The sequence below is a fragment of the Pinus tabuliformis genome, chromosome 8, assembly GCF_031772625.1.
Source record: "Pinus tabuliformis cultivar Carrire ecotype Pingquan chromosome 8, CPIR1, whole genome shotgun sequence".
Lineage (NCBI taxonomy): Eukaryota > Viridiplantae > Streptophyta > Pinopsida > Pinales > Pinaceae > Pinus > Pinus tabuliformis.
In genome coordinates this window covers 184,793,911-184,820,700 of record NC_142294.1, presented here as the reverse complement: position 1 = coordinate 184,820,700, position 26,790 = coordinate 184,793,911, and the positions used below count along the sequence as shown (strand labels likewise).

The window sequence follows — 26,790 nt, the reverse complement described above, 5'->3', positions numbered from 1 at the left end:
CGGTGCTCAAAGCCACCGACTTCTGCTTCCTGCTCATCCAGGAGATCGAGGCAGAACCCAAAAAGAAACAACACTCGGAAGTGCTCTTTCGGTCCACCACACTACCTGCCCAATCAGCATCGGAATATCCAGGTAGCCTCACATCTCCGGCAATGTATCTCAACCCATGAGTGATTGTGCCTCGAAGATATCTCAAAAGATTCTTGGCACCAATCCAATGTGAGTGATGAGGTAGAGTACATTGGCTCAACCATCTATTGGCTCAACGTGATGACTGCAAAACATATATCCGGACGAGAATTCACCAAGAACATCAATGCTCCTATGAGTTGAGGGTACTCAATAGCATTTCCTAAAGCAGGTCCAGCAGCACTACCACATAACTTCTTGAAGTTGAGCTCCATCGGGGTAGTAGTCACGGGCTTGCAGTCCACCATATCGAATCTCTCCAATATCTTCACCACGTATTTTCCTTAAGATAGGAAAATCTCTCTTGGCTTCTGCCAGACCTCCAGCCCTAGCAAATAGTGCACCAGTCAGGTAGAGGTCGTCAACATATAGCACCAGTATGAGAGGCTTATCATCCTCAACCTTAAAGTAAAGGTTTGGATCGGCTTCACTCCTAGTGAATCCCAGCTTCATCAAGTCGCTATCGATCCTATCATACCAAGCTCGCAGTGCTTGCTTCAGCCCATAGAGAGATTTCTTCAACCTACATACATGAGATTCTCGATTATGAATCTCAAACCCCTCGAGTTTTTCCACATAGACTTCCTCTTTAATCAAACCATGCAAGAACGCAGTCTTGACATCCATCTGACGTAGGTTCCATCCTTGCGAAGCAATAAGGGCTAATGATCGAGCGGATGACGGTGTATCAGGCAACAGGTGTGAATATCTCAACATAATCTACACCTTCCTTTTGAGAGAAGCCTCGAGCATTAAAGCAAGCCTTATATTTTTCAACACTCCCATCAGCTCCATGCTTTATTTTGTAAAACCACTTCGAGGTGACAATTGTTTTGTCCTGGGGTCAGGGGACCAAATGCCAGACATCGTTCTTCATGATGGACTCGTATTCCTCATTCATAGCATCCTTCCATACTTGATGCTTCACAGCTTCTTCAAACAAAGAAGGCTCATTTTGAATGATGGTGCTCATAATGGTCAAGTATCCCTGATACCTGATCGGCTTCTTACTTTCACGGAAAGTTCCTCTAGGTGAAATATGTCCTTCGGCATCATCAAGTGTCCCTCTAAGCCATGAGGGCCTCTTCCTAGAAGAGGAAGTCTCTTGCGAAGGGGGATCAATAGGATCCATAGCTTCTTCCACATCGAGCATCGTCTCATCTTCCTTCTCATCCGACTTCCTGGTGTCAGCTTCTTTATCTTTCCTCAAAATAGGAAGATTGTCAACCTTGCTAAAATCCATATCTTCGTCAAAGTTGACATCATGACTTATCTCGACTTCCCTTTGACCACCCACATAGATTCTATAGCCCTTAGAAGTTTCGCTATAGCCCACGAAGATTCCCTTCTTTCCAAATGCACCCAGTTTGTTTCTTTTCTCTTTTGACACGTGAAAATATATGGGACTTCCAAAAATTCTAAAATGAGAGACATCAGGTTTCTTACCAGTGAACATTTATTTGCGAGTTTTGGAATCCAATGCTTGATGAGGGCATTGGTTTTGAACATATAAGGCGATATTCGCAGCTTCGGCCCATAGAAACTTCGGAAGCCTTTGATCATGGAGCATGGAATGAACAACTTCCAAAAGCGTACGATTTTTCCTTTCCGCCACACCACCCTGTTCAGGAGTGTATGGTGTTGTGGTCTCCCTCTTAATGCCAGCTTCTTTGCAAAAGTCATGGAACGCATTGGATTCATACTCAGTCCCATTATCAGTCCTTAAGATCTTGATGCTCTTCTCAGTTTGATTCTCGATCAAAGCTTTGAAGTGACGAAACCAGGAGAACACTTCATCCTTCTTTTTCAAGAAGTATATCCAAGTCTTGCAAGAATAATCATCTGTAAAAGTGAGATAATATAAATATCCTCCCAAAGAGTTCACAGGCATCATACCAGATATGTCAGAGTGAACCAACTGCAAAATGTCGGAGGTCTTGCTATGGCTTGAGGGGAATGGTCCCCTTTTGAGTTTTCCTTCGGCACACCCAGGACATACACCTTCTTGCTCTACTTTAAACTCGGGCATCCCGTCACCATCTGTCTCACATCGGGTAGAGCCTTATAATGAAGGTGGGCAAACCTCTATGCCATAGTTCAAACTAAAGAGTTGTGTCGCAAGACATGACTCCCAACAGACTTCCTCCAACTTGATATAAAGAGTCAACCCGAAATCCAAGGGTGAAAGCATCTTTAAAATTCTTTTTCCACACACGTTCCTTGTCATTGATGAAGGCCACCTTGTAGCCTTTGTCTTCCACTGCCGAAATGGACACCAGGTTCTTCTTAAGATCAGGTACATATAGGACTTCTTGCAAATGAATTGTGTTACCCTGATTTAATTGAAAAGTAACATTCCCTACACCCTTTACGGGATAGGTGGAATTGTCTCCAAGAATAATCTCTAATTTTGTCTCCTCTATCAGATTAGAGAGAGCTTCCTTGTAACCAATGAAGTGCCTTGATGCACTACTATAAATAAGCCAATTGCCCAGCAAGTCTGGAGGAGAGGTAGTGGAGAGGGTCAATATCAGATAATATTCATCTTGCTTATTGTTAACAACATTTGATTCATACCTGGAGTTCCTTGCTTTCTTGGAGGGTTGACCACTTCCTTGATTCCTCAACCTAACACATAACATACAAAAAGAAATAAAAAAAACGAAATTGAGTTTTTATGTTTGTATGCAGTGCAAGTGTAGGTCCAAGTGCCAGAAGACAAGCCAAGACAAGAGACACAAGATGTGGCGGCTAGCCAAGGACAAACCCCAATGCGGAGAAACCCTTGATCAATTCTTCTATATTCTTCAATAATTCAATAGAGAGAGAGAGATAGTACAATATCACAAATCTATGATTTTATATCAGCAACAATACAACACTACACAGCAAAGTCAAAATTGGTCAAACAGCTCCCAATTTGACCTCAAGGCAACCTTGAAGAACTCGGTCTTCAACAGCAAACATAGGCAGCCCAAAACAACCCTTGGTCAACATTCAAATAGTAGTCAACAAAAACATAGTCTACGGTCAGCGCTAACCAATCAACGCTAGTCAACGCATCACCAAAAACAGAAATGCGCAGTCCATATCTGGTCAATGCACTACCTAGCAGCTCGGTCAACAGTCAGCAGCCATGCACCTTGGTCAACACAATCAACGTAGCCCTAAAACGGAAATTCGTCCTCCTCCTTACACATGTGAGAGATCAGCTGCTCCTACGCTTGCCCAGTCAGATTAAGAGAGAGAAGATGATGAGGTGAGTGATGGTGAAATGAGGCACAATGTCTCCTTCCTTTATATGCAACGTTGAGGTTTAGCTAGGGGTGTGCCACACACTTCAACTTGTTGGCCGACCTTGACAAATTGTCAAGAAATACAAATAAATTCATATCTCCATGAATACATGTCGAAATCGGATGATCGTTAGATCAATCCTACACCTCTCGATGAGAGGAATCCAAGAAAAATATCAGCTGCCATAAATAAGATGACCCACATGGAGTTTGACCCTAGTTGCCAATTTTAACATATTGCCATCCTTGCGTCCAAGTTGCTCCACAACCCTTGTGTTTCCCTCCTCCAAACGCTAATGTTGCCCACAACTTCGCCATGGTTGCACTCTCGACCTACACTTGCACTGCATACAAACATAAAAACTTGATTTCGTTTTTTTTAATTTCTTTTTGTATGTTATGTGCTAGGTTTAGGTTAGCTTTAATTTCTTTTTATTATTTGTGTTAGTTTCGCTTGAGTTAGATTTTATTTTTATTTTTATTTTTTTTGTTTTATGAATTAGAGTTGTGTTCTAAATTTTTATTTTTATTTTTCAAAAAAAAAACATTTGAAAATCTAAAAAATTAAAAAAAAAATGGTGACTTTGACATTAAATGAAATAAATCAAAAGGGAACCTAAGCTTTCACACTTAAAGAAAATTTTATTTTTATGTAGCCTATGGCCCATAAAAATTTAAATTTAATTGAGTCCTTTGATTTTTATTTTTATTTTTGACCACATTAAATTAATTGCCTAAGGAATAATTAAATTCTAATCTGAAATTCCTTGGTGTCTTTTTGTGTGTTAAGTGTAAAATTTTAAATTTTGTGGTAGTGATTCCTCTATTGTCAAGTGTGATTAATGTTTTAAAATCATATTGGCTATAGGAGAAAGATAAATTCTTCTAGATCTGGGATCATTGCTTAGCAGTTAAATTCTTCACAAGATTCAATTGCTAAAAAAGTCTTGCACGATAAAGTTTTGGGCGTTTACATTTAATCATTCATGATCGTCACTTTTGCCACATATATAAATTGTTCTAGATCACTTGTTTTTATTTAGTCAATGGTTAATTGAATATAAGGCACTGATCTAAAATCATTTCTTTCTTGTGATTGTGTCTAAATTGTCTTAATTGCTAGATCTATCAATCTTGATTAACCAAGATTTGTTTCATATTCATCAAGTTGTCCATCTTTAAAGTCTCCTAGAGCTTGTATTTCACAGGCTATTCTCATTCATTCACCTTAGGGACTACCCCCCTTGACTTGTCTAGGAGAGAGTCTAAACGGATTGAGTAAGGATTAGAGTGACAACCCTTACTCTGAGCGTTGTCAGGGTGCCTAGACACTTTGTGCGACAACACGCTCCTTTTGACAGACTACTAGAGGCTAGGGAACATGAATTAGTTACAAGTGTCGCCAAATGATGTTCTCATCAATAAGCCATAAAGCATAATCTTCAGATTACCAGGAGGTGGACTCAACTCCTCCAGGAAAAGGTGCCCAAAATGTTGCCACAAAATCTAGCATGCCTAGCGTAAAGCCATTTAGTGTATTCAACCACAAGTGAGGTTTCCCTAAAGGTTATGCAATCAGAATGATTCAAGGAGATTGCATGAGATCTAAAGATTGGGATATAGTACCGGACGAGCCTAGATGGCTTATGTAATGTTTACTAAAGTTTAGGTACTCTGCTACTAGACCAATTATAGGGCTTATAAGTTAGGGTTTTGCAGATTTTCAATGATAAGGCGAGCAATGTCATGTAACAGCTTGACAAAAAGGTATTTCAATGATAATTCAACAAAGGAGCAAGACCTTCAAATAGATATCAAGGATATTGGGCTTGCAAAGGAGTTTCTATGGCTGAAACATGCATAAAACAGTAAAAGAATGATGATGCCAGCACTGCAGAAAAGGTCTGACATGCAAAGAATGCTAGATTTTGTTTTTATATAACTTTTATGCATTTCCTACTTTAAAAGCAATAACACAGCAAGCATATATCATTTTTAGCAATATTTCACATAAAACCCTAACCCTAACCCTAAATATCTAGGAATTAAGAGAGTGGAAGATAATTTTATTAAAGAATAAGGTTTGATCAACACATTGTTGAAGAGACGGGAATGGGGGATACTGAGTGTGTGTACCATAAATGTTTGAGATTTTAAGATTTTTTTCGAATTAGAATCTTCAAAAATCTAGAGTGTAAAATATAAATAGAAATTAAAACAAAAAATTATAAATCATAATAATTGTAATAAGGATAGCAGAATCCTTTGAGCAGGTCCAGATTGGATTCAAATGATGACCAGACCTAGAAAGATTCAATATCTCTCCTAAGGTCATTTAAGGTCGAAAGGCAGGAACATTGGAAAATCAATGTATTAGAGAACTGAATATCTACCAGTTTTCTGGATTAGTGTTTCTTTGAAGGTAACCACAAAACATAAACATTACATACAAAATTAAATTCAAAATTTACTTTAAAATGCTACAAATAATTAAAACCAAATTTACTAATACTTTCTGTGAAATTTTTTAGAAGATCATGACATCAAGTTAGTGGATTGATATTTGAGAAGGACTACTCATAAGCCATATTATTTGTGATAATCACTTTATGTGCTTCTTTGTATTATAAATATGTTCACAATGCATATAAATGGAGAATGATGTGTGTGCAAACAGACCAATAATTCTAGAAAATGCAATGCTGTCAGTCATGGGTAAGAAATGCAGGATTTGAGAAAAACATGCAAATTCTGCCTGAAAATGATATTCAACCTCTCATGATAAGAAAATGGCTTCGAAATCATACCAATATAAACACGTGCATACCCTCGGAAAAACCAGACACCCAGAAGGTTCACCAAAAGGTTTGCAACAGCAGATACAATCAAATAATGCCTGAGAAATTAAACAACTGAATTAGTTGACAGTAATGGCATTTAGTGATATAGTGCAGCCTTCTAAAAGATGCCTAGCAGGAAAAAACTAAAACATCAGTATTATTTCATTAAATATATAAAATGTATGTCACGCATTCAAGATGTGTGACTGTACATCCATACAGACTTAGCACGAATATAGTGGCACACTAGTGAGATAAAAAGGCACATGAAACATTATCTCAAGGCATCAATATACCAGAAATTTGAACTAAATAATACAATAAAAATAATCACAGCCAGCTTGTGAACATATTTGCATGCATTCATTCATTCATATGTTAAAATTAGATAACATCCTGTAATTCCTCAAATTAGGACATCCTAAAACTTTTACAAATGAATACCAAGAGGAACTTTTCTCATGCATGATAATATAATTGAAACATCCCTTCAGTTTACGTACAAGATATAATTAAAACATCCCATCAACATACAAAATATATCCCCAATACCAGACTCCTAATATTCTATTAGTAAAGATAACATGAGAATTGCTGACAACTCTGTTACCTTCCAGAAGTGCAGCATCAAGGTAATGGGCAATCAATAATTATAACCATCTTTCCACTTACTGGTAATAGCAAGAAAAAAACAATGAGGACCTCCTCTTCTAGTCCTACATTAATCCAATTTAGCTTTTTTCATATTCTTCAATAATCTTCTCAAGTTGCTCATTAATAGGTCCAAGATCGGAACGACTAAGAAGGGATATTTTCGGGAGGAAGTGTTTTGTTTCAACTTCTAAAACATTACAATTGACCAAATACATCAGGCACCACAGGGAGCTCACATTCACAGGAACGATGGCCCTCAAAGAGCATATCATTAAACACAAGCACTTTCCTTCAGATAAGCTGCTACAACAAAAGGGTACTCATCTACATCGCCCAGGACATTCACCTGGCACAAACCATTTACTTGTGCCTACAGGGGAATTGAACCTTGGTGTGTAGCATGGCCCGTAACAAGTGTTATCACCATTTGTTAAGTTTAGGTATGTTTTATGCTTAGAGCAATTTATTTCAATTTTCATAGTTAGCTCAATATCTTTTCCAAATTAACAATCACATCAGCATTAAAGTAAACTACAGATAGAACATAAACATAAATCACAGAAGACAAGCCAAGACAAGAGGACACAAGATGTGGCGCTAGCCAGGGACAAACCCCAATGTGGAGAAACCCTTGATCAATTCTTCTTATATGTTCTTCAATAGTTCAGCAGAGAGAGAGAGAGAGAGAGATAGTACATTTACAACAAAAGTCAACACTTTGACTTATCTAGATAAGAGCATAGATCATCTCTAAGAAGATGATACATGAGATCAGTTGAAGACATGCTGCTTCAACTGATTCTCCAAGGTGACTCCTTCACCTATCATTGTGCTGCATCTTGTCATCATGCTGCACCTCACTGCACCCATCATCACAATGCTGGACCTTATGACCATGTTGTACACATCATACTGCTGCACCTTATGTTGCACTGCTGTCCCAGTGTTTTAGTACTGTTGTACCTGGTGCCACTATTGCACCATGTTGTCACCCATGTGCTTGTTGCACCATTGCTGCTCCGTGTATTCGCTGCACCAAGTACCATACTGTTGTCCCAATGTGCTATACTATTGCAGCACCATGAAGTTGCTGCACTAAATACTAGTTGTCCCATGTACCATACCACTATGTACAGCCACCAATTTGGCTCCCACAGACTGCCCAACAATCTGGTCCAAACTGATCCTCAACACCTACAAGAAATGTCATAGACAACATACCTTAGCTCACTGTTTTGAGGTCTGATTTGCTTGCTGCAACTTAGGTCTGGTTAGGGCATTTCACAGTCTCTTGGCCAACCTTCTTTTCCACCCAGATTTGCTCCAAGGGGATGCAGTTGCCCTTCCTTGTGGGGATGAGACCCTTCACAATAATCCTAGGCGGTTCTAGCCTTTACAAGGTCCACAGCATGCACTCACAGCAAGCTTCCATAGATTTGCAGCAAACTGGTTAACGGTTTGCCCATCCTCTAAACAGTTAATGCGGCTGCCCTTCCTTGCAATAAATCAGTCACCTGAGATGGCCTAAGACAACCCTTCAAACCTTCGTTGGAATGTTGCCTTGGCTGTGTCCTAGTCCTCCCTTTACTCGGTCTGTTACAAAGAACAGTCCTCAAATACATCCATTCCTTGGCCTCCTCCATCTCCTCCTCATCATGCTGTCCAGAATCTCCTCGGCCTTCTTCACAGCCTCCAAAACCTACGTTGTTCTGTCCTCTTTTTGCTGTGGCTAAAACAGAGAATGTTTAGGGTGGTTGAACAACTTAGGGCAGCTTCGATCTGGCATAAGAGTTGCCCTCCATGTAAACTACCACATTAGGACGTAGAGCCTTCTCTTCATTGCCTGCATCTAGATCTAGGGCATGCCTTCTCTATGACAGTGTTGATCTTAGGGCATCCTCTCCTTAGGGATGCGTAGATTCTTAGGATCTCTTCCTCCCACCAAAAACCCAAAGACAAGTGGAGAGGAAGAGAACACAAGAAGTGTGTGTGACAAATGACTCTCAAGTCATCTCCTTTTATACTAAAACATTGAGCACATGTGGGGTTTATTTGGTCGCTGGCCGACCTTGATGAATTCTCTTATAACACAAATAAAATCATAACTCCATGAATACTTATCGGAATCGGATAATCTTTAGATCAATCCTACACCTCTCGATGAGAGAGATCCAAGAAAAATATCAGCTGCCATAAATAAGATGACCCACATGGAGTTTGTCCCTAGTTTCCAATTTTAACACTCCCTCTCAACTAGGGAAAACTCCATAAGTTGATCCATATGTCCAACTGTACTATCTCTGTCATCAGTGCCCTGCACTGCTCTGCTCTGTTGAACCATGAAGAAGAATAATTGATCGAGAATGTCTCATACCATTCTCTACTGACCCGAATTCAGTTTTATTGATCTCAAATCAATATCACAAGAGAGTGTCTCAAACCACTCATATTGATCCCAGATCAATGGAGGTCATCCTAAAATAGGGAGTACGGTAGATACAACGATGCGTCCATCGATAGTACTACTATGGTCCCTAACCCCATTTCCCTACTCATTGGCCAGATGAGAGGTAATTCCCATGAGTCCCAGACTGCATGGGTAGGATGCCTTAACTGGAGAAACATTCATCCTGTCCCTAAGTCGCCATGAGGTATCATAGGGGAAGGTTGAGCCATTCACCCTGTACACATCGCACCATTAGGGGAGAGTGGGTCGCGTGTTGCTCCAATAAGTACCCCAAGCCCCCCAGAGCTCCCAGAGCTCAATGCAAGCAACATGCAAGACCCTCATAAGAGGGTCTCTCAACGACTCCAAGTCTTTCAAGAAAGTCACAAATTTGACCTTTCCCCGAGGCTTTGACAAAATGTCTGCCACTCATACATCAGTCTCAATGCGATGAAGCCTCCTCGCTCATTGACGTACCATATCCCAGATAAGGTAGTTTATCTGCTGGAGCAATCATAGAATACAGGATTCCTCAACAATCGTATCCCCCCTGGTTGACATAGAAGATCACGGTGGTATCCATCATGTGTACAAACAGCTCACTGAAGAGCTTCCACAATTAGGGCAGCTTCCCACGAGATCATAATCGTAGCTATGTATTCGGTCTCAGCGGTGCTTATAGCAACCGACTTCTGCTTCCTGCTCATCCAGGATATCGAAGCAAAACCAGCACTCAGAGGTGCTCTTGCGATCCTCTACACTGCATGCGCAGTTAGTATCAGAATAATGATGCAGCGTCACATTTCCGGCAGTGTATCTCAATCCATGAGGGATTGTGCCCTGAAGATATCTCAGAAGATTCTTGGCACCAATTCAATGAGGCTTAACCATATATGAGCTCATCATGCTAACTGCAAAACATATGTCCGGACGGAAGTTCACCAAGAACATTAATGCGAGTATGAGTTTGTGAAACTCAAAGGCATTTCCCAAATCTGGTCCGACATCACTACCACATAACTTCTGAAAGTTAAGCTCCATCGAGGTAGTCACGGGCTTTTGTAGATCACCATTCCAAATCCGGAATCCAACTCCCTCATACTTCTGCAAATGAGAGGGTCTGCACCTGTCAAAAAGAGGTCATCCTCAGAAGGTGTCTGTATGAGAGGTCTATTATCCACAACCTTCAAGCAATGGTTTGAATCGGCTTCACTCCTAGTGAATCTCAGCTTCATCAGACAGCTATCAATCCTCTCATACTATGCCGGGGGTGTTTTGCTTCAAGCCATAGAGGGCTTTCTTCCATCTCAGAGGTGTACCTTCATGCTCTTTTTGAATTCAGACATCCTAGTCACCATCTGACTCACATCAGGTAAGGTCCTATAATAAGTAGACTTACGGTGCTATATATGAGATATGTCCACTCACATGATCCCCAATGGACCATTCTGCGACTTGATACAAATTGCCAAAACCCTGAATCTGTGAGTAAAAGCATCTTTGAAAATTTCATTTCCAAACACATACCTTTCCATCGATGAATAACACCCTGAAACCTTTGACTTCCATTGCCGAAATGGACACCAAGTTCTTCTTGCAATCAAGTACAGAAAGAGATTTTCGTAAATGAATCGAGTTACCTCATTCAATTGAGGGGTAACATTCCCTACACCCTTTCCGAGATAGGTGGCATCGACTCCAAGTATAATCCCACGATTGTTTCCATCTCTACCAAATTCGAGAGAGCACTCTTCTATCCGATGAGGTGCCTTGAAGCACTACAATCAATAAGCCAGATTCCCAAAGAATCTGAAGGAGAGGGCCAATACAAGATAATGCTTCTTTATCTTATCAGAAACAACATTTGATTCTTCATACCTGGGGTTCCTTGCTTTCTCTAAAGAGTCAGTCATTTCCTTTATGACCTGCATTACCTGTCATTCCTCTGATCATTGAAGATGTCCCTAGAATGATTGTTATCATCATCAAGTGATGTGTCCCTACCTCGGACACTCCTTCGCATAATGGCCGAGCTTATTACAACCAAGGCATCTGCCTTTCCTTCCACCCTTAGATCCAGATTTCCCATTGAATTGATCTTTAGGTAGGCCATCAAAAACTTTCGCTGCGCCATTCTGATAATATTCTCTGCTTCAACTTCACCCTTGGTGAATTTGAAGAGGGATGAGGAATCCATTGATCCATTCGTCCTTTCCCAACTGTCTTCGGTGATTCTTCTTTCACTCTTGCTTGGGCGTTGTCTTCACCTCAACTCTGAGACCATGTTAAGTTTAGGTATGTTCTATGCTTAGAGTAATTTATTTCAATTTTCATAGTTAGCTCAATATCTTTTCCAAATTAGCAATCACATCAGCATTAAAGTAAATTGCAGATAGAACATAAACATAAATCGCAGAAGACAAGCCAAGACAAGAGGACACAAGATGTGGCGCTAGTCAGGGACAAACCCCAACATGGGGAAACCCTTGATCAATTCTTCTTATATGTTCTTCAATAGTTCAACATAGAGAGAGAGAGAGAGAGAGAGATAGTACATTTACAACAGAAGTCAACACTTTCACTTATCTAGATAAGGGCATAGATCATCTCTAAGAAGATGATACATGAGATCAGTTTGAAGACATGTTGCTTCAACTAATTCTCCAAGGTGACTCCACCTATCATTGTGTTGCATCTCGCATCATGCCGCACCTCACTGCACCATGCTGCACCCATCATCACAATGTTGGACCTTATGACCATGTTGTACACATCATACTGTTGCACCTTATGTTGCACTGTTGTCCCAATGTTTTAGCACAGCTGTACCTGGTGCCACTGCTGCACCATGCTGTCACCCATGTGCTTGCTGCACCATTGCTGCTTCATGTACTTGCTGCACCAAGTACCATATTGTTATCCCAATGTGCTATACTATTGCAGCACCATGAACTTGCTGCACTAAATACTAGTTGTCCCATGTACCATACCACTATGTACAGCCACCAATTTGGTTCCCACAGACTGCCCAACAATCTGGTCCAAATTGATCCTCAACACCTACAAGAAAAATCATAGACAACATACCTTAGCTCACTATTTTGAGGTCTGATATGTTTGCTACAATATCACAATCTCTTTGCCAACCTTCTTTTCCACCCAGATTTTCTCCAAGGGGATGTGGTTGCCCTTCCTTGTGGGGATAAGACCCTTCACAATAATCCTAGGCAGTTCTAGCCTTTATAAGGTCCACGGCCTAGCCTTTACAAGGTCCCTGAACGATGTTTAGGGCAACTTCGATCTGGATAGCATATAGCCTTGTGTCCACCATAAGAGTTGCCCTCCATGTAATCTACCGCATTAGGACGTAGAGCCTTCTCTTCATTGCCTGCATCTAGATCTAGGGCATGCCTTCTCTATGACAGTGTTGAGCTTAGGGCATCCTCTCCTTAGGGTTGCGCAGATTCTTAGGATCTCTTCCTCCCACCAAAAACCCAAAGACAAGTGGAGAGGAAGAGAACACAAGAAGTGTGTGTGACAAATGACTCTCAAGTCATCCCCATTTATACTAAAACGTTGAGCACATGTGGGGTTTATTTGGTTGCTGGCCGACCTTGACGAATTCTCTTATAACACAGATGATCTTTAGATCAATCCTACACCTCTCGATGAGAGGGATCCAAGAAAAATATCAGCTGCCATAAATAAGATGACCCACATGGAGTTTGGCCCTAGTGGCCAATTTTAACACTCCCTCTCAACTAGGGAGAACTCCATCCGGTGATCCATATGTCCGACTGTACTATCTCTGCCATCAATGCCCTGCACTGCTCTGCTCATTAATAGGTCCAAGATGGAAACGACTAAGAAGGGATATTTTGGGGAGGAAGTGTTTTGTTTCTACTTCAAAAACATTACAATTGACCCAAATACCCCAGGCACCACAGGGAGCTCGCTTTCACAGGGACGGTGGCCCTCAAAGAGCATATCATTAAATACAAGCACTTTCCTTCAGATAAGTTGCTACAACAAAAGAGTACTCATCTAAATCGCCCAGGACATTCACCTGGCACAAACCACTTATTTGTGCCTATAGGGCAATCGAACCTTGGTGTGTAGCATGGCCCATAATAGGTGTTATCACCATTGAACCACAACCCCATTGGTGGCTACATATGGATATTTCACATCCTTCATATGGCTTTAATTATCAATCATTTGTTCAAACTATGACCACTAGTCCACATTAATTAGAACCTTCTATGTTTCTCTTGCAAACTTGCCCTACTCTCCAAAGACACAAGCTTTGTGAGGCCCTCCAACATTCACCCAAAACCCTTCCCTGCTAGACACTAAGTAATAGGACACATCCAAACAGGGGCCATGACCTAAAAAGCTATATACCACATGTCGGACACAAATACATGAGGGCACATGTCCAACATGTGTTTTCTGTTGAATTTTCGAAGCCAATTTTGTGATCTGATAATTTCTACCTGATGATCTTTAACTAAATTTATCTTTATGTCACTGATATCATTGAGCAATTATACACAAAAATACAATAAGATCATAAAGGGTCAGCGATGCACAATAGAAATAACAAAATTTTCCTTGGGAAACACAAACTTGGGAGAAAACCCAACAACTCTTCTTCTAGGAGAAATTTACTTCAGCAAGGTTTACAAATCCAAATTGTCTAGAAATCTGTGCCAGAAATCCAAGTCCAAACTTCAATCAAATTCATCCTCTATCTACTCCCATGTGTGGATAAAATAGAAGAGAGATGATGATAAGTGATCAAATGAAGTGTCACGTCATCTATATATATACTAGTTGAATGGGTGTACTTACCCCAAAGGACACACCCTTTCATGGTGAGGCCAACTTGTCCCTTTTGAGCCTACAGGAAACCCAGAAGTAAAAATTATTTTATTTGAATTTCCATAATTCTTCTAGGCCGACATAGGGGGACTACACAAAAATAAACACTCGACACTCTCTCTTAGCGAGGGAGGTATTCTCCTTGGCCATAATAGATTTTCCTTTAGCTGAAATTTCTCCTTCCTTAAGAAAAGTTTATGAGCTTATCATGTTGATGCATATCTATAGATAGCTCCATCTTGGAGTGGGTGATGTAAGTATGTAACTCCTCACATGCACATGAATATCTAGGGCCATTTACCTCTGGCCAACGTCCATTATGGCTCCTTAAGTAAATATATCTATTTCGTCTGGTCAAAGTCCTTTATGACCCAACCAAGTCCTTTTGGATTCTCAGGAGAGAATCTTCACTTGGACTATTCACTTTTCTAGTCAAAGTCCTTTATGACTTAGCAAAGTCCTTCTAGCTTCAAAGATGAATGTATCCATCTCACCTAGCTAATGTCCTTTATGGCTTCAGGAGATGGTTTGCCCAATCTTGCAAAGGCCTCATCATTTCCTTCCAATGAGAAAGACATTCAGCATCATACTAAGCTCGTCTTTGAAGTATGCCGAAAATTTCCTCATTTGTGGACATGTATTGGAGCTCTATTGCTCCTCTCTGCATCATGTCTCAGTTGAAGTGACCCAATTATGTCCTTTTGGCTCTAACGTCGCACTACAACATGAATTGTGATACTAGCTACGATAAACTCAGCCGCTACCTAAATCTATATATTCCTACAGCCTCACTTCACCTCTTCAAATAGATCTCAAGCCATATCAAATTGTACAACACAATTACCACACGCTTTGTTGCCATCCATTGTACATGCCTCAGCTCAACCACAAATTGCTTCAAGGTGCTTACTACAAAGCTAATACCAGACCTAGCTATAAACTAGGCACAGAGATCCAATCAACTGCTTGTACATCGTGGGATCCAACAAATCTGAATCTCAATCCCAAGAAATAGTGTATATGCAAGAATCCTTCATTTCAATCTCTAAGGCCAACTCTATCTGACAAAGAAGCAGGTCTTCTTGAGGTAGTCTTGGTTGCTCTCTCTATCATTGAAGCAAGTCCATCAAACACTATTGTTCCATCTGTCACGTAAGTCAATTTGTTGTTGTTGCTCCCTCTCTCATGTAAGCAACCCCTTCTGCTAGTTGACATGGTCTCCTAAAAGAAGGCATACTGCTCCTAGAGGCCTTTTGTCTCTTAGAATCTTTGACAATCTCAACCCATGACAACCTCTTGGAAAGTTGCCCCTTCCACTCTGCCTGCTTGCCTACTCCCTCAAAACTGGAAGCTCTTCTTGTCATCTGGCACAATCCTGGTTGTCCTAACAATCTGTACAATTTCTTTGAACACTAATCACTCTATTAAGTATGTGCTCAAGCCCTTAAGTCATACAAAACTGATCATTTCGTGACTGAAGAAAAAACTATCTTGTAGTCCACTCCCTCTTTACTAGGACAACCCTCTTGTCACAAACTTCTTGATGTTGCCAGTTGTTGCATGAATTATTGCATTGGTAGTTAACATAATGTCCCATTCTTCCCTCCATTCAAGAGGTTATGGAAGAAAAAAATTATAACCAAGCAAAAAATACAATGACAAGAGGTTGACTAAGGAATAAAAATATGATAATCAACAGAGAAAAATATGAAGTACTTATCTCTTGATTAAGAGGGAAATTGTTGAGTGTTGTAGGGAATTGTTAACTTCCTCTTGATTCTTGCCTAATTGCAGAAATCATTGAGATCCATCCGCAATCTTGATCAAGCTTGAAATGCTCATCCTTGTCCTCAACATCAACTATTAATGTATCCAGCTTTCCTCTTGCATGACCTGTAAGGTCTAAGGTTTCTTCATCTTGCGGATTAGCAAACCATTTATCGAGTTATCTAGCCACACCAAAGGCTCAACAACAAGCTAGCATCAACACCAATTCTACCCTTGGATCTCCCATTTTCATCCATCACTCCAAGTCTTGCTCTAAGGTTTGAAAACCTTAAGTCTTCCAACTCTTGTACTAGGTTGTCCTTTGCCTTGTTACCGATGTGCATTACCAATTCTGCTACACAATGATCCTTGCTATGCTATCAGCTTTGATCTAATACTTTGGCAAGGAGAATGACACTCAATCCAACAACTAGTCATAGTTTCTCTTTTGAATTGTAACTGGATATAACAGCAAACATAACCAACAAATTTGCAATCATAATAACTTCCATGACCCTATCCATGTTGGTCAACATTTGCTAGCTATTTTGCTTACTATCCATTCATTTATTTTTCAATCATCTAATCATGTCATTGCTTGGGTGATGCTTGAAATAACTATCACTCATTATAACTCAATTGGCTTTTGAACACAAAGGGGCAAGTCTTGGTTCATGAGCAATGCTTAGTATGCAAGATTGACGTGTGTCAATATTTTGATTGACAACGAGCTTGTGTGGTCTATGTGATTCGACGTACCAATCCTATCACTAGTTCGAATCAATGGATTTGTTGTTTGGATGCCATATAACCTGTGTTAGCAAACCATGTCACAAACAAAATAAAAACTAACAACCTGAGCTCTTGGAACAATGACCATAACTTGTTTTGTGCCCGTCAAATTTGGACTGAATCAATCTCGCAAATGTGTATACATATGTAGCCATAATAAGATGGTGGTCAATCTCAATGAGCCATTATAGAACAGTGTCACCTTAATAATGTTTGCAACGCACACAAACGTATCAAGGTCACGAACCAAACTAATAAAACAAGATAGAACCATAACTGATGTGCCCAACCAAACTTCCACCAGAACCGAAATATGATATCGAACTTTTGTCAGGTTTAACAAAAATTTCAATCAAGCAAAATATCACCAATGAACAAGCCTTGCATTTCTGCTTCTGTGTCTACCCAACTACCAATGACACAATAACGATCTATCTATGGTACCAATTATACATGCATTTTATTGATTCATATCTAATAACGAAGCATTTTGTTGGCCTATGATATTTATCAACCCATCATGGTCATGCTTGCTCCACTCAAATCTAATACCATTAGAACTTGGACTAAACTATTATTGTCACGGATCCATAGATTATAAATGAACCATAATCACAAATGCAAATGACTTTAGAACACAAAATTATATTGCCATACCCATCCTCAAAACTAGATCTTCGAAAAATGCAATGATGTTTCGAACAATTGTAGGGTCGACATAGGTCGAATTGTCCAGCCAACTTATAGAAATTTTTACGTCATTTCATTTGAAATTCACTCAATTTTGAAGCTTGATTGAACCCTTCTCGTCAACTACATATCATTGTTTTGAACCTTAGCAATGATCTGGATCTCTTTAGAATGGAATTGTGGCAATCAACTAATCTTCCTTTGATACATAGAATTCAAGCTTCTACCAAGAAAGAACTCAAACCAGTGATTTGTATTCTAATTGCAATCGAACTAGAGTTTCGAACTCGTACTTCGATCTTAATCATGACAATGTAATATCCCAAATGGATATTTGCTTTAAAATCGTGAGGGTTTTAACTCATCAATATTTCACTTGTAAATACATTCTAAAACATTGTAAAATTTGTAGAAAGTACTGTCAGTAACCATAACCATACGCAACTGGAGGGGGGTTTGCAAAACCCTGGGAATGGGGGAGGAGGAGGCGAATTACTGCAGGGGGAAACCTGGCAGGGAATTGAAATTGGATATGGCAAGAGGGATGGCGATGGTGGCGTTATGGGGCTTAGGGATGGGTGGATACCTATGTTGGGTCCTCTTTCTTCTAACTAGGCAGATAACAATGGGCATGCTAGCCAGGTTAGGCCGACGGCCCGTAGGCAGTTGCACCTCTTTACCTGGGATGGAGGAGACACTGCATGCTGGACCGTTGCTAAGGGGGGGCATCTTTTGCGAAATGCAAACTCTGGTGCAGGTCATGGGTTGGTCCCTTCTGTGGAACCCGCCTGCAACCATGAGGAGCATGGTATTGCAATTGACAGAGGGGGGTTGGAAGCTGGCGGGATGGAGCGACACAACCCTACCACCTGTGTGCATGCACCTTGTTGTAATACTTTGAAGTTTAATCCAGTTACAGTTTGCCTCACTGTACCGGACTGGGCCAGAGAGACAATGGCATGACCTGTAAAAAGTGAGGCCGCAGTAAGAAACCTCGCGCGACAAGGCAAGACATGGAATCGAGATTGTCGGGTGGTCGACGGGGTCGGAAGTCTGTTGAACAGTTAATTAGCGAAGCGGCAGTCGCTAACCGAGAGGGAGCCAATGAAGAAATTCGAAATTGTTAGAAGAATGGGAACCAGAAGTGAAGCAGGAGAGTGAGACGGATACGGAATTGGAGGACTGGAGAGTCCTCATCCCGGACCCTGGAAATACAAGAGGCAGAATCACCCAATTCAAGCAGATACTCTACCTATACTGGCTGATGAAAAAACTGTTGGGAAAGGCGATGGAGCAAATCTCAGTAGGCATGGTAGTCACAGTTCAAGACAGAGCTGCCTGGTACGAATGCCAAAGATCTAGCACCGGTGGAACAACATCAGCTGAACAACATGACTAGCATGCCTACTTTCTGATAGTTTTGTTTTTATATACAGATAGCTTTTAAATTTGCCTATGTAGAACTCTAGATTATGGAAGTGGACAAGAATCTTAAACTTATATTGTTTGGGTAGAGAGACTTAAAAAAATTTGCTACTCGATGGCATATAATGTGGATAGGTGGCCAACAGGCTTGGTTTCCCACTGGGCAAGTTGAGGCCACCTAGCCCGTTCTATGTGGTGTAAATTTGCTCTATAATTAATGGAAAACGAGGATCTACCAAGCTTAACAAAAAAAACTTATATTTTATTGTAAAGATTAAAAAGGGTGACCTTTAAACCCCTAAGTATCTGAACAAAACAAAACGGAGTCAATCATTGAAGAAAAAAGAACGGATTCTAATCTTGAAATGAAGGAAGGAAGATTTCCGGAAACCTCACGTAATTATGCTTCAATGTTATTTAGAATTAAAGGGTCTATTGCAGGGAAAGATGTTACTATTGCTATTTGACCTGCCAAAGATAAAAATTATATAAAGCGTAGAATCGCGAACCAACTAGTGATTATACATTCATATCACATAACCAATTTCCAATTAAACATTGGAGATTATACATTCATATCACAATTCACAGTTCAAACCCTATGGAATAATCAAGGTGACATTATTTTGGGTTCACCCTAGATGGAAACTCTAGGGTCTTTCATCTTATAGTTACAAAAAAGAAACTTTTGACATTTTCGTTCAAAAAGAAAAAAATAACATTACAAAATGTTACATTGAAGCCAAATTCAGTAACACCAAAAGACATACAAGATATTTCAAAAGTAATTTTTCAAGAAGGTAAAAAAGTATTACAAAATATGCAAAAGTGAAATTGACAAAGCCACTGCTGATAGAGATGAAGAAGTTTCTCGACTTAAAAACCATAGTGAAAAATTACTAACACAAATTAAGAAGCTTAAAAAAGGCAGGAAGTCATTAAAAGAGAGGTTAGAACACTGTACTCAAGAGGAAGTATCGAAGTCTCCACTCATAACAATTCCAGTTGAAGATAAAGGAATGAACATCGATCCAATCAATATCACAACCCAAGAAGAAAATAAAGCAGTTGAAGGGAAAACATATTCAGACGTTACAGTTCACACGATCAAAAAGCCAAATGACAATTATGTACCCAACTCAACAACAAAAGTACCTGAAATAAATCAGGAAGTTGTCATACGTATGATAAGGGAAAATCAAGCCATAAGAACTCCTTATCGACATCTTAATCACAAGAGCAAACAACTTAACCAATTCGCATATCTGTATCACTCAGAGCAGAAACAACAAACTTATGTTCCGAGGAATGTTGAAGTTTTCACAATTCAGTCTGATGATAATAGTGCATCACAAGTTTCCAGTCATCGCAAGATTCCACAAAAGATTAACTTAAGATGGTCATATCCCTTCTCAGTTCAACAATTTTGTTTATCACTTAGATAATCATATCAAATTGTATCAACGAAGATGACATTTCTGAGACAAGAAGACATTTGAAACAGAAAAAGAGATCAAACCTTTTGAACAGCAAGCTTTGAGGACAAAGCTTTTTAAAGAGAAAGGCAATGTTATGAATATAAAAAAAAAAATATATATATATATATATATATAATGTAAACAATAACAATAATAAATAATGATTAATTAATTAGTAACTAGTAATGAAGACGTATGTCCCTAGGGACATGATTGTTGCTGAAGAGGTATCTACCTAGGTATATAAGCAGAGGCCCTCGCCCTCAATTGTAATCATATTCTCATTCATAAATTTTAATATATATTCTTGTATCTTCAATGGATATCTTCATATTTCAAGGCTTCTAAAGTATTTAACTTAAGTACGAACTTTGTTCGTTACATTGGTATCAGAGCATTCCTCTGCGTATATGAACCTTGATTGTTACACACCGTACTCTTGACATACAAGTTACGGGACTGTCTCAACTCAGCCAACACATTTTGACTCAAAACATAGCCCTCTCAAAACTTACTCAGCCACACACCTCAACATCAAACCCTGGTATATTATCAATGCTCTAGTTACAGGGCTTACAAGGCTGCTATGATAGCAATACAAAAGCCTAATATCAGCATGTATGGGGACACTAGCAATACAAGTTATTGGTGCACTACCCTTCATAAACAACTCTGCCACAAATGTTCTGTCATATTCTGTCTCTTAGTCAACGCATCTTAGTCAACGCACATCTAGAAGGCAATTTGTTTAACAAATCTAAGCAACTGTTGTCACCTTAGACTTTTGGATATCAGTGGCTTTGACATAGTGACAGATTTCATCAAAACATGTGAGCAAAACTAACAGAATTTAGATAACAGTTTGGGCACCTAGGAATTATTCTGATGGATAGTTTAGCTTGTCTAGCAACACGGCCTCTACAAAATTCTGAGCAAAATAACCTCAGACTTCAGTGATTCGATCCCTCTAATCAAATAGGAAACTTATATATGTTGATTAACTGAGCACAACAAAAGAATGTACCCAGCCTCCCAAATGATAATCTGAACCTCTAGAAATTTGCAATAGAATTTTACCCTTATAGAAGATGCAATATGCTCCTCTCCAACAATCAGCACAGACAAATCCTGCCAATTAGAACTTGACCCCAGCAATAACACTGATGTGGTAATTTCGGCTTCCACGCTGAAGATGACAACTCTGTCACTTGTTTCCTTGACACTAGGCTACCACAGGAGCATTTGTTCTGCTTCTTTGTTATCGCATCATACGTTGGTAACCTTCCTCGGCCATACAAACTCTAGCTCTCGCAATGTAAATGATCACTAAAGGTGTACAGTTTACACCCAATTGAATCCAAGGCTTTTAGTTTAATGAGGAGCCCAATGCACCAGTAACCCCATCGTATAAATCACAAGTGAAAAACATAGCCAACAATCAACTGCAAACTAGATCAACATAACATGTACTTGTGACATTACACTACAGTAATAGTTCTCCTCGCACGATCAGGAAGGACCTCCAAATTGCACAAACTCCACGTAACAATCATTACAGGTTACATGCCCATTACTCATAGTAGAGAATACACAGGAAGCCATAAACTGATATGGCTCTAACGCATTGCACATGAATCCTTCAAAACACCCAGAAACTGTAGATCGATCCACCACTACAGAAATTCATTCCTCCTCGAAATGCCCTATTCAGCTTGTACTAACGCCATGCTCTGTTTTTTAGCCAAGAATTTAGCAATACTCTTTACTAGAACTCACCACGCACCGGCCACTTTCTCCACATACTGGCAACCACTTGCATTTCAACTTGATTACGCACTCATCATGCATAACTTGTTTTGATATTGATCACATCATGTTTTAGTTTAATACCAGATCACACGTTCTTTGCACACAGGTGTAAGCTCTTAAATCATTCCTCGCCCCTGATCGGTCCGGACGTGCTAAAAGGATAGTGACTTCACCAACGAACACAGTTTTGATACCTGCTAATTAACGTACTTGACCACCGCCAGATAACAATGCAGCCCCACTGAGCACAATGTTGCTTTTCGTGACGCCGATCCTTTGCATGACGCACCCTGGTACCTAACCGATGGATCTGCTCAAAAAATTGTTCACTAGATATGATCCTCCGTCAATTGATCACATGGATCTTATGAGGAAAACGGTTTACAAATAAAATTCTTTGAAGTCCGGTCTTAAACGATGAATTGTGATTGATACACTCGGTCTCTGGGAATTGTTCAACCTCAGCATACTTTTCTCCACGAATTATGCAGCGAAATGATCCAACCATAAAAATTAGTCACTCAACACTTCTCGATGCGCAGACTATCACTCTAGCAATTTTATGCATGATGCGCATCGCGTCTCTTCTGCGCAGGTAGCCAAAGTGCATCTCGCACAGAAGCCAAAACGCATCACGCTACAGATATATGGATTCTCTGATCAATGCACTCCTCCTCTCAGCAATGGAACAAGAGGAAAACTGTCACCACAGTTCCGACCAGTAATAGGTGAGAACACTTCAGAATCCCAATCTTCCAATTCTAGTCACAAAATGTTTTTACCTTTATCCAAAAAACTATGCAGATTGCACTTATATTTTCCTTGTTTTGTGGTCGGTATAGTGGTATGCACAGCAAAATGTGCTCCCACCCTTGCTTCAGTCGTACTCTGCTAACCATGCGCCCAACCACACTCGGAATTTGGCCACTGTTAATTGACTTCTGAGATAAGTCTTGGCTAGTATAATAAACTTGGATTTAGCCAAATGATGATTTTGGGATGTGTCTTTAACAATAGTGTCCTCGGAGAAATCTGGCCAAAGAATTCGCCTTTAGCACAAAAACAATTTGGGCTCCTACAAAAACTAATAAACCCGGCCCCATAATTTTGATAGAAAACCCTCTAGCTGGCAAGATGCATAGCTCTGATACCACCACTATAACATCCCAAATGGATATTTTAATTAAAATCACGAGGGTTTTAACTCAACAATATTGCACTAGAAAATACATTCAAAAACACCGTAAAATTTGTAGAAAGTATTGCCAATAATTAATTCAGATTTACAATAAACCCAGAAATACATGGCAATTTCTTAAAAAATTGCAACGCAAGAATCAATCAATAATATTGCAACAATACATGAATATATGTCAATACAGAATAGTTGGAAATCGTTGAGATAATGTCACCCAAATTATATGCTACAATGTTGATGTTGGCCTCCAAGACTGGAATTGGACACAATATAAGTGCACCTATGAATTCTAGATGAATTCACCTAGGGATGACATGGTTTTCATCCACTCTCACCGAAATACCCAAGGGTTTTCTTCCCAGGGCTACTAAAGTTGAGAACCAAGTTCTCCAACCTTCACCAATAGAAAAATACTCAACTCCAAGATGTCCCAAATGATATCATCCTCCTCCTTTTAATGACTTGCTAGATAGATCTCCCATCTTCTAGAAGTATTTTATTTTGATTATTTTAACATTATTCTAGAAGCTCCCCATTGACTTCATCTAAATGACTTTTAATTTAATTTTATTCTAGTTAAGTTTCTTTTGGCCTTTTTCCTTCAATTAATCACTTTCCCCTTCTTTTATATAATTGACTAATTAAAGTCACTTTTAATCTGAGAAAATGGTAAATTGGCCACCATATTTTCTCTGGTCGCTGGAAGTCACTTTTCATCATCACATTTTGTAGATCTTCTCGTTCTAGTTCCAACGAGTTATTACACTAAGGTGTTCCATCAAATATTCCTCACAAAATGCCACCTTAAGCATAATTATTTTAGGCTCAATGATAACCTTGTTTTACGATAATTATCGGAATGCAATGGAACCAATAGCAAGTCGTGTGAAACTGGCCCTGATGATGGAATACGCCAAGTGAACATCATTTGATCCCATAAAACCCCTTCGGGACCCCTGATGATGTAATCCTGCTCCTATGGCTTGGCCATCACGTACCCTAGAAATCCATCCTAGTTGTACTATAGAGGAAATTGAAAATGGGGACATTACAAACAAAACCTTCACATATAGGCTTTGAGCATCCACCAATTGCTGCAACAAATCATGATAAACTTTGATTAAGAATGAATCTAGGTAAGGACAACTTCACACCAAAACATTAGAAGTGTATGTGAACATCAACAAACTATAGTTTCGTCCATGATCAAGAACAACTTAAACATAGATTTCCAACCACCGAAACAGGGACAAAAATTCACCGCAGAAATCAAATACTTTTCTTTCAAGTATTTCACCAATTTTTGCTCTTATCAACGAGCTCTAATACCATGTTGAATCTTCTACAAGATGAACAGTGGAAACCAATTTTATGATTTGATAATTGCTACCTAACGATATTTAACCAAATTTGTCTTTATGCCAGTAATATCATTAAGCAATTATACACAAGAAATCTCAACAATGATGCAACGAAAGCATTAAGATCATAAAGAGACGGCCATGCACAAAAGAGACGACAAAATTTTCCCTGGGAAACCCAAAGTTGGGAGTGTTGACCACTCCACGTCAACTACCCTATAGCAATGTACCTTTTCACAAGAAGATTCCATCATGCTCGGGCAGTGAAGATTATCCAAATTTCATCATCATCTTCAGTTATTATTTTGTAAAAGTTGTAAACCCATTCTGCAAGTTTTAATTGAAATGATCCTAGTAAGACCATCTATGTATGTAACAACCTAAGTAATCCTAACTTTTTGGTGACGATTTTTATCCTATGAAGTTTTTCGTCTCACCGATTCATGTGTGTTTCTAAACACGAATGATTGACAAAGTTTTTTCCTCCAACCTCACCCCAAAAGATAAGGTGGATTTTATCATCAAGATCTTAGGTAAGTCCTAGTGTTCTAGTCGAGTCTTTTGTAAAGTGATTTGAGAATAATTTTAGCTAATTGGCTAAATTATTTTATTACAAATCACTTGGTCTACTAGATCATATTTGAGTCGCAGAATTGGGTAAATAATTGAAGGACTATAACGAACGAGTGTTCCACCTTCATGTATTAAATTGTAATAACTTTATGTAAAAAATATTTTAGGGCATGGTCCCTCATATTTAGACACCATTGCTAAAATATTTGCGGGTTGAAAAAATTATTAATTCCTTCATGAGTCAATTAATTAAATTTTCTGGCAAAAATAAATTAAAATCATAAACCAAAAATTTATTTAATTTTAAGTCGTAGGAAAAATTAATTTTCCAAATTAAAAAATTTGTGGCTTCTAGAACAATTAATTTTTGGAAGTCCGTTGCCAAGGGAATATTGAAAATTGCAAGAGATTTTGAACCCTTGGGCCTTGGTAGTTAAGTCAAAGTCAATTTTTTGGGGAAAACAACTCAAAATAATTAATTTTGAGTTGACTGAAATTCAATTAAATGAAAAATTCAAATTTCCTCAAAAATAAATAATTTCGACAAAGGAGATTAAAAGATAATTATATATTTTTCAACAGTCGAGATTATTTTAACGGGGATCAAGCAAACTAGTCATTGGAAAATTAATATATAAATTAGAGGTCATTTGTCACATCAAGAGATCCGATCATTAACTCGTGGACTAGCTTTTGAATCTCTCTTGTAAAAAAATCTGGTATAATACAACGCAAAGTCTTTGGGTTTTATTTGATGACAGTGTTCCTCTCCGGTGTTTTATGGTAATATTGTTCTTAATATTCTACTAATCTTATTTGATAAGTTATTGGTTAATAGCTTTCGTTGAATAATCTATTGCACAGGTATCTTGCATAGGTTATTGGGTTTAAAGTAGCATTATAATTTAATTTGAATAGCAAGTATCTCTAATCTTTGAAAATTTAATCGTTATTTTATATCTCTATTGACTTAACAGCTTAAATTTTGAATGTGCAGAAATCATTCGTATTCAGAAATTGGGCGTTTGGGGAAGCCCTCGGTTGGGCCAACAGACTCCCAAGACATAAAATCTGAAGTCTTCCTGATTAAAATTCTAAGATTATCTAACGAATTTCTTCTTGCAAGGATTTTCTGGGCTAGTACTAAATTAAAAAATTTATTTATCTTTAATAAATTGTGCTAAATAGTTAAATCTAGCTAGCAAGATCCTGAAATCTACATATCCGGGAGCGAAGTCGGACTCATACTCCTCAGATTTGATAAACCTATAATTTATTTGTATAGATCTGACATTTATTTTCGAATTTCTAACATTGGAGATGTGTTTCAATTTAACTTTTGTATATATGTGGGATCTAGAGTTTTATTTTTGCTTTGTGCATATAAG

At 39.0% G+C, this 26,790-nt stretch overlaps 1 protein-coding gene across 1 annotated transcript in view; it reads right to left on the bottom strand.

Annotated features, from left to right (window-relative positions):
• LOC149234755 (Cation efflux family protein) overlaps positions 1–26,790 on the bottom strand; it is a 106,422-nt gene that overhangs the window by 25,622 nt on the left and 54,010 nt on the right. The window contains exon 6 of the mRNA XM_089371923.1: positions 6,293–6,381. Within this exon, the coding sequence (XP_089228049.1) occupies positions 6,293–6,381 (89 nt within the window). The remainder of the gene's footprint in view (positions 1–6,292; positions 6,382–26,790) is intronic.